General features: G+C 43.9%; 1 protein-coding gene across 2 annotated transcripts in view; it reads left to right on the top strand.

The window, feature by feature from the left end:
* The window catches only part of vps45 (vacuolar protein sorting 45 homolog), a 66,988-nt gene extending 57,604 nt beyond the window's left edge, over positions 1-9,384 (top strand). For both annotated transcript variants that reach the window (XM_083638021.1, XM_083638020.1), the window contains exon 17: positions 8,327-9,384. In XM_083638021.1, coding sequence (XP_083494147.1) covers positions 8,327-8,408 — 82 coding nt within the window. In that variant the 3' untranslated portion in view covers positions 8,409-9,384. The remainder of the gene's footprint in view (positions 1-8,326) is intronic.
* Positions 9,385-10,021: the final 637 nt, after the last annotated feature.

The following is a 10,021-nucleotide window of genomic DNA, read 5'->3' as shown; positions in this document are numbered from 1 at the left end:
TCAACAGCTTGCTGCCTCATCTGCTGCTCATATTGGGCACATTCTTGTCAAATATTTATTTGATAGTAACACCAAAGTAAAACCAGAAGTCCCAATATCGCAGGTGGTGTTGCTCCATGGTTTGTGTGTTGCGGATTCACTTGTGTTGTTCAGTCAGCCCTCAGCCAGGCAAGAAGCCTCCTGGAGAGAGGAGAGATTTCCCTTCTCTATTCTGTCCAATAGACGAGTGACTGTTTCGACCATGTGACAAAGTTTGCTGCTTGTGACAAATTGCTGTGTGAAAGAGAACCAGACCAAATGAAAATCGCAACAATGTTGCAACTTCACCCCCCTGAATCGCCACCAGTCCACCAGCTTATATGTGAAAGAGACCTAAAAGGGGCTTTACAATAACAATCTGATCCTGTGTCTGTCAGAGCATGTGAGCGGAGCGGTGATAATTACCGCTCGTCGCTCCCAGAGCGGTCCTTTCCACCCGCTCTGTCGCTCAGGGCCGCTCCGCTCCAGACCGCTCCCCAAAGATTTCATCCGCTCCCACTCACCACTCCGCTCCGCTCCAAAAAAATAAAAAATAAAGAAAAGCCAGGGCGTTTTAATGCATTGCTTACTACAAATAACAGCAGAGTCGGCTTCACCGGCCGGCGGCCGCATCCCTTAAAGCAATAGCCTATAATAGCGTATAGTTTCATAACACACAGAGTGCGTTTACATGCACACCAATAAACTGTTTATTAGCGGATTTCTGGAGTTACCTGATTATTCTAGTGGTCATGTAAACAGCATAAACTGATAAGCTTTATCCGTTTATGGTCATAAACGGGTTATGAGAAAACCGATAAACACACCTAGGTTTCTGCCCAATAATCGGTCTTCTCTCTGCATGTATAGGCTACACCTTAACCGGGTTTCTTTCGGGTTTATATATCTGCGCATGTACGAGTTGCGGGAGAGAGATGCACAGGAGCGCGTGAGAGGCAGGGAGAGACGCGCTGCACTCACTGGCCCCTCTCTCCTCCCTCTCCCCCGGCCACAGCGCACCACAGCCGGCTTGGCGAGATGAAAGTGCACGGAGCCCCTGGCTGAGCGGAGCGGGGAGCTCTGCTCTCTCTCCCCGCACAGAGCCGGTGTCCCTAACAGGCACCGCTGCTGCACTGCACTATCATGTTGAAATGTCGATATTCTACAGGAGAGGACGAATATTTGTCTCGGATTGCAAATAGAAATACAAATTTATTAATAAAACGCATTGGACTGTCCAAGGTGATCTGTGCATGACGATTCTTTTCAGATGACAGATTAAAAAAAACACGTAGCCTATGGACAACAGACTCAGTCGTTCAAAACGCAACACAGACATAACGTTAATATCCGTGACAAATTCTGTCCGTTTTCTGACAGGTAGGCTACAGTATTTCAATTCAACAGACGTTGTGGGTCATGAACATTTGACGTGCTTAATTCACCTCACCTGCCTGCCTCTGTGCTGTGTGCTCGGTAAAGTTGGAAATATTATTGACAGATGCACTTCCAAAGCGACGCTTATTCCAATTTTAGTAAAGTAGATGAGATACACAACCTAATTTTCACCTAAACCATCCTCTGCGCTGGACAAATAAATTAGGAAAATATGATTTTGCATTTTGCAACTATATTCTGTTGTTTTATTGCAGAATTACTGCCGCCTTTCTGGAGAGAAATCCGACTAATTGACTGAATCATGTAAACCCGGGTTTCTCCTATTGTCGGATTATTAAAGTGCATGTAAACGCAGAAATCAGATTATTGCCATAAACTGATTATTCCCAGTTATCAGTTTATTGTGTGCATGTAAACGCACTCACAGACAACGAACCAACTCAGCTCAAATTTAAGGTTATTTCATTTGTAAATGATTAAAAACAGTCAGACTCCTCAGGCTATCATTGAAAATGTTTTTAATTACATGAATAAACAAACGTCTTCAGTCAGGGTTCCATGAGTCTCTTCCTTCATGTTCACTTGTCCGACTATCCCAGAAACGGAGAAAATGTAAACATAAAAATAGGCTTCTAAAATATAGAAGGCTAAATAAAATAAGTAACCGACCAGCAGGGCCAGCTCCTCAACAAACTTCTGTTTTTAGGCTGCCTAACAGTAACACACAGCAGCAGCATCAAGTCCCCCCCCCTCCCAAAAACAACAACAGAATAAAGTATTTTAGTAACACACTGCACTAACGCAGAAGCATGCAAGTCAATGCTATTTATTTATTTATTTGTTGATTTATTTGTTGATTTATTTATTTATTTATTGTTGTTTTTAACTGAGCAGCCAAACCCACATTATAGCCTAATCGCCTGTAGTATTTCTCTCAGTCAGATAGGCTAAGGAAAATGATTAGATTGGGAATGAGAACGGGCTGAAATAATAAAGTAATCTCTAAAGTTAAATGCATCAATAACAGGCCTACATTTAAAAAGAAAAATACAAAATACAAGTCATCCGAGTTTTAAAACTAAATTAACTATTAGGCCAAGGCCTAATCCTATGGGCCTAATGCACAATAGCACATATGGGTAGCATCAAATTAAATGAGCTCTGTTAAATGCATCAATAACAGGCCTAAATAGCCTAAATAAAAATGAAGTAAATAGTCTACCGTACTCTACAAAACACAAGTCATCCAAGTTTTAAAACTAAATGAAACTAGGCCAAGGCGGCAAGGCCTAATCCTATGGGCCTAATGCACAATAGCACATATTTGTAGCATAAAATAAAATGATCTCTGTCAATTTAAGATAAAGTGCAATTTAAAATAAATACAAATACAAATAAATAACAGTCTTTCTTTACAGACTACAGTACGCCTAGTTTTGCGTTCACCTTCAGGAATACAAGCTTGGACAACGTTTGAGGCTTCAGACTCATGCCGGCAGCAGAGAACACCCTTTCAGCGCTTACTGAGCCGCTTGGGATGCTGAACACTGTGCGAGCCACTTTAGCCAAGCGCGGAAAGACCTTGGAGTTTTCTTTCCAAAACGGAATAACCTCAGTGTCCGGGTTCTGTCTGGGAGAGGAGAGGTACTTTTCAACTTCGCCTTTGGCGTCAGCTAAGCTTCCCTGCTGCTCGGTGAAGTAGGAGCCGAACAGGCGAGCTCTCTTGTTTGCTTCAGGGTCTGGATCAGGATTCAGTGGTGTCGGTCTCAGCTGGTGTGACGGTGCCGGGCCCGTGAGGAGCATTACACACCTCCGTTTCCAAGATGAGGAGGTCACGGATCTCTGCTAGTTTGTTGCATACAGAATCATCCCGGATGATCCACTCTGTCTTGAAACGGGGATCTAACACTGACGCTAAGATAATGTGTTTATCGGTATAATACCTTGCGTAGCGACTTGACACATTATTGGCCAGCGTTTCTGCAAAGGCAGCAACTCCCATTGGTAGTGCAGCGGTGGTATTATTAAAGGAACACTCCGCCCATTTTCAACCAGCTTTGTATCATTAGAACATCAGTAGTATATCAGAAAACTGTAAACGGTTTTGAAGTCTGTCATTTAATTTGACAGTTATTGAGTGTTAAAGTGTGGACCAGTGACATCACTGGTCCACACTAACTCAAATTAATAACTCATTAACTCAAATCAACTCTCAATAACTGTCAAACTAGATGAATGATGCATAGTTTGACAGTTATTGAGAGTTGATTTGAGTTAATGAATTATTAATTTGAGTTAGTGTGGACCAGTGATGTCACTGGTCCACACTTTAACACTCAATAACTGTCAAATTAAATGACAGACTTCAAAACCGTTTACAGTTTTCTGATATACTACTGATGTTCTAATGATACAAAGCTGGTTGAAAATGGGCAGAGTGTTCCTTTAAGGAGGGATTGTATTTCTGTCACAGAAGGCAAGATCCTCCCGAGGTTCCCCAGCTCCTTCTGCATTTTGTCTGTGAGGTCTGCCAGGGGTGACAATACACTGGCTAGGTGGGTCAGCTGCTGTACTTAGTTTAGGGTAAGGTGTGTGGTAGATTTTATTTTGTTTTGCCATAATGGGTCTTTTTGGAAGAGCCGGAGCACCGACTGAATCGTCCGCAGTTGGCTGCTCCATCGTGTCGTGCAAGCAGGTGCGGGGCGCACTCCGAGTCGGTCGGTTTCCTCTGTGTTCAAGGTGCTTTTGCGCACACTTTTGACCAGCTGCCCTATTTTCACTAACAGATGAGTGATGCTGTCGTGCTCGTTGATGGATGTGAATCGGGCACCTCAGATGTAGATTTGACACAGTAAAATACTAGTTTACCATATTTTGTACATTGGTGGCTATTTCTTCCGCTTGGACCTGTGAGAGCTCTAGTCCTTCTTCCTCATCCTCGGCACCTGATGCTGTCACCTCCTCAACTTCAGGCTCAGGCTCGGCCTCTTCCAGGCCAGGGATTATTTAAGCAATATAGCATGAGAGCCAGTGTGTTGTGGCGAATATATCCCGCTGATCAGCTGTTATCCCACGAGGCCGCAGGCCGAGTGGGATAACTGCTGAGCAGCGGGATATATGCCACACCACCACGCAGCTCGAGTGCTATATTGCTTTTATAAAACGGTTTCCAAGTATGATAATATAATAATAATAATAATACTATAAGTCCGACTCCGACTGGCATTCATTCTGATAGAGTCAGTTGAAACACTACTGTAAGGCGGGACCGCAAGAACGTGCGGGTGATTTGATTGGATCGTTCTGGAGACTGAAGTTGACATTGGCCAATCCTGGCGCTTGCTGAGAAGCTGAGAGCTTTCTGGAAAGCCCGACACGCAGCTCGAGCGCAGCGCTGCATTCTCAGCGCTTGCTGAGAAGCTGAGTGCTTTCTGCAAAGCCCGACACCAACTAACGTTACGGGGTTAAATGCGGGGTTAACAGCCTTTTTTTTGCAAAGAAGACATTAGCCCGCGTCTATTCTTGTACAAAACATAATTTTCTGCGAAGTATTAGTAAAGTTATAAGCGAAGATCGATTCACAAGGATCTGACAGCTGTCTCCGCCATTTGTTTTTTCTACACTGTCATTTGAGGTAACCAAAGGCTTTTAGTAAGAGAGTTGCCATGGCAACTCAATAACCCATGGCCATGGGTTATTGGATTTATACAATGGCTGTGAACCAATCAGATTGCTTGATTTGAGAGAGCCGTTTTATAATTAAGCAATATAGCATGAGAGCCAGTGTGTTGTGGCAAATATATCCCGCTGTTCAGCTGTTATCCCACGAGGCCGCAGGCCGAGTGGGATAACTGCTGAGCAGCGGGATATATGCCACAACACACGCTGCTCGAGTGCTATATTGCTTTTATAAAACGGTTTCCAAGTATGATAATATAATAATAATAATAATACTATAAGTCCGACTGGCATGTCATTCTGATAGAGTCAGTTGAAACACTACTGTAAGGCGGGACCGCAAGAACGTGCGGGTGATTTGATTGGATCGTTCTGGAGACTGAAGTTGACATTGGCCAATCCTGGCGCTTGCTGAGAAGCTGAGAGCTTTCTGGAAAGCCCGACACGCAGCTCGAGCGCAGCGCTGCATTCTCAGCGCTTGCTGAGAAGCTGAGAGCTTTTCTGCAAAGCCCGACACCAACTAACGTTACGGGGTTAAATGTGGGGTTAACAGCCTTTTTTTTGCAAAGAAGACATTAGCCCGCGTCTATTCTTGTACAAAACATAATTTTCTGCGAAGTATTAGTAAAGTTATAAGCGAAGATCGATTCACAAGGATCTGACAGCTGTCTCCGCCATTTGTTTTTTCTACACTGTCATTTGAGGTAACCAAAGGCTTTTAGTAAGAGTTGCCATGGCAACTCAATAACCCATGGCCATGGGTTATTGGAGTGGGTTACTGGATTTATACAATGGCTGTGAACCAATCAGATTGCTTGATTTGAGAGAGCCGTTTTATAAATTATATTATATAACGCCTTGACCATGTTGCTTGCACTGTCAGTCACTACACGAATAACACGTCGTTGCACGTTCCAATTCTTCAGCACACTTACATACTTTTGGTAAATGCGATCAGCGGTATGGTGACCCTGGGGAGCGTACCTATGTTCCCCGGGTTCTATGTTCCCCGCTCCTGCTAAAAAGGGTCCTATGTTCCCCGGGTCCTATGTTCCCCGCTCCCGAAAAAGGGTCCTATGTTCCCCGGGTCCTATGTTCCCCGCTCGTATGCGTAAAGTCGGCGAGTAGCGCACCGCCGGACGCCTCCACAAACATCCTTCACTTCACTTCACTTCACTTCATCCTTCACTTCACTTCACTTCACATGAGCTTTCCCTCATGCAGTCTGTCAATGAAGTCTCACAACCTCGAGATATTGTGGTTTGCACTCGCCGACTTTACGCATACGAGCGGGGAACATAGGACCCTTTTTCGGGAGCGGGGAACATAGGACCCGGGGAAAATAGGACCCTTTTTCGGGAGCGGGGAACATAGGACCCGGGGAACATAGAACCCTTTTTAGCAGGAGCGGGGAACATAGAACCCGGGGAACATAGGCATGACCCCTGACCCTGTATGTGATCACAGCCTAACAGAACAGTGTGCCCCTTGAACGTCCCGTCAATGAAACTGGCCACGATGCCCAGGAAGCTGTGCCCTCTCCTATTTGTCCTAAATGTCAGCTGACAAGACAAATCCATCACCCTTTTCTAATAGCGCCCGCAGCTTCTCCTCCATTTCTTCCAGGGCGTGTGGCATCAGCGTGTCCCGCACAGTGCTGTAGCAGGGGGGAGGGGGTGTAACCTGGTTGGGCAGCGCTGGCAAACTGTCGCATCCCTTCACGTTCTTCTTTAGTTAGCGGTTCGTATAGTCCATGTAAATCATTTTGAAGAATGATATATCCAGCTCCCTTTTTCTCGCTGCTGTCACAGTTGGGCCTTTGTGTGCAATGAAGAAACTCTCAGATCTCCGCTTCTCTTTCTCTGCTTGTTGTTGGTTCGCCTCGCTCTCTATAAATAAAACATATTCAGACGGTCCGAAATTAAATTAACATTATAGGCTACTTTTTGCATGATACATTTTTATTTTATTTTAACGCTATATTGGGGCCTATTTAACTGGCGTAATTACCTTTCGTTTTCTTCCCGGCGTGTTCACGCAGCACGCTGTCATGTTTCTGTGAAATGTGTCTTTTTAGATTCCAAAATGAATCTTTACCCACTGCGACAACGTCGCCGCATTGTTCCTCTTCCACATCTCCTTGGATAGGGATAGTGCACCTGTATGACTTATCAGCAGTGTTGGTGGTAACTCATTACAAAAGTAACATATTACATGTAATATATTACTTTTAGCAGTAACTTAGTAATATAACTTATTACTTATAGGATTTCAGTAATATTATACCAGTTACTTTCTCAAGTAACTCAAATTACAAATTGAGTTTTTTTTTTTTTAATCATGCACCTATTTAAATAAAGATACAATAATTTCCTAATCAAACAGTGTGTTTTTATGCAAATAACCACTCTAGAGGACAATAACAAAGGAAAAGAATAACATTTTGAATTTTGGATTGTTTACACTGACTTCAAGGCGGTTGAAATTATTCTACGGGATGGTTCCGGGGCAGCGATGTCATTCTGCTGCTGCTGTTGTTTTGGTAAAAGTAATGCAAAAGTAGTGTAATAAGCAACGAGTTACTCTACACAGAAAGTAATATTGTAAAGTAACTTATTACTTTCAAATGAAAGTAACTAGTAATATGTAGTATATTACATTTTGAAAGTAACTAGCCCAACACTGCTTATCAGTTATCTTTTTAAAGTACTTTACGAACTCCATTGTGGACTGTGGGTGGAGTCATCTCGCAGCAGCATGGCAAGAAAATGGTAGGCGTGTGCATGGCCACGCACCGATGCATTCTGGTTCGAACATGTTGGAGCGGGACTGAGCGGTACTGAGCGGGTGATCGATGCCGCTCCAACTTTCGCTCCGGTACCGCTCTGGTCCCCGCTCCCCGCTCAAGCCAAAATCCCCCCGCTCCGCTCTGCTCACATGCTCTGGTGTCTGTTGCCAAAATACAGTAAGCTTGTTTAGTGGGCAGGTTGCTGTGGCAGGAGGGGCATGTGCGCAAAGCAGCTGCGATCCTCGTCATTACTGCAGCAATTTCAAAAATTCCCGCTGACATTAGTTAAAGAACAATAGGATATGAAAAAATTATATTTATTATATTTATTTAATAGGGTCCAGGTGAAATTCTCCTTTAACATGAATTAATTTAATTGAATTAATTAATTAATTAATTAACTGAATAGCTAATCATCTCTCTCTCTCTCTCTCTCTCACTCAGTTTCCTGGAGGAAGTGACGTTATCGACGAGTCACGGTGGCGACAGAGCACAAGGAGGTGGACGCCACAGCAGCAGACGCTGAACACACAGACACACTCTCTCTCTCTCAGAGACACAGACTCTCTCTCTCTCTCTCTCTCTCACACACACACACACACACACTCTCTCTCAGAGACACTCTCTCTATATCTCTGTCACACACACACACACACACACACTCTCTCTCTCTCTCTCTGAGACACAGACTCTCTCTCTCACACACACTCTCTCTCTCTCAGAGACACAGACTCTCTCTCTCTCTCACACACACACTCTCTCTCTCTGAGACACAGACTCTCTCTCTCTCACACACACACACACACACACACACACACACACACACACACACACTCAGAGACACTCTCTCTATATCTCTGTCACACAGACACACACTCTCTCTCTCTCTCTCTCTCTCTCTCTCTCAGAGACACAGACTCTCTCTCTCTCTCACACACACACACACACACACACACACAGACTCCTGAAAAGCTTCTCTTAGTTTTCATGAAGGCACAACATTCCTTATCTCTGTCCGTGTTAGCTTAGCTTCTTGTTTTGGTTCGGCTGGGAACCAAAGTTGTGTGTGAAAACAGCCTGTGTTATATAAAGTGTTGTATGTTGGAAAGCTTCGTCTCTGTGGCTCGGGGTCCTGAAACGGGTCGTCTGTGTGCAGTTTCATCCTGGATCCTGGAAGTTCTGGAAACTGACACTTGTTTGACTTTGCTGTGCAGCTTCTCTGTGGAGCAGTCTTGTTCTCAGCTTCTTCAATTCAATTTAATATCTGAAAGAAAACTAAATATCTATGACTGTTCAGTGTAATATGGTTTTAATAGGATAAAAACTTGGTAAGAGCATCATGAGTTTGATTTCTATTATCAGTTTCAACTTCATTGAATTCGATCATTCCATACAAATTCAGAAAAGAGAATTTAAATTCAGTCGTCTGCCGGAACAAATCTCATCACTTTCATTCTAAGTCATTTAGATTAGTCATTAATGATTACCATGGATCCTTTTAATAAGCAAACAAATTTACACAAACACAAGATCTCAAGACTTTAGAAACCTTTTCAAGTCATCAAAGTACAAGTCAGTCAAGTCCCAAGTCACCAAAACACAAGCGCCTTGAGATATCTCTTGTTCTGATTTGGTGCTATATATAATAGAGACAGTCCGCATGTCTGGGTACGCCCATACAGGCTCTAGGAACGCCCACAATAGACGCTGGTTAGCTGGCTCAGCCTGGCTGGGGGCGTGGTCAGGGTGGGGTAAAAACCCCCATTCTATCCATTCAGCAAAGTTAGAATTTAGCTGATTGCCCAGCCCAGACAGACACGATTGGGGATTTAACCACCGCAGTAAACGCACATCTGAGCAGACGTCTTGTGTTCTGCTCTAGAACCCCCAAACCTGTAGTTTAGAGCCGCAGCACCGTCTTTTGGTGAGTCAGCCCATTGAGATATATGGGCGGTTTTACCCCACTCGCGCGCCAGCCGTTTAACATTTTGTGGGCGTTCCCACACATGCGGACTGTCTCTATGGATTGATTGATTGATTGAAGTCATCAAAGTCACCAGAAACAATTCAAGTCTCAAAACTCTTTGTTCCTGACCGTTTTCTTGTTTGTTTGAGTGTGAAGATGCTTTGCTGCTGTCA

Source organism: Poromitra crassiceps (assembly GCF_964638095.1).
Source record: "Poromitra crassiceps genome assembly, chromosome: 6".
In the NCBI taxonomy this organism is placed as follows: Eukaryota; Metazoa; Chordata; class Actinopteri; order Beryciformes; family Melamphaidae; genus Poromitra; species Poromitra crassiceps.
The sequence above is the reverse complement of the archived record's forward strand: the minus strand, read 5'-3'. Positions and strand labels throughout refer to the sequence as shown.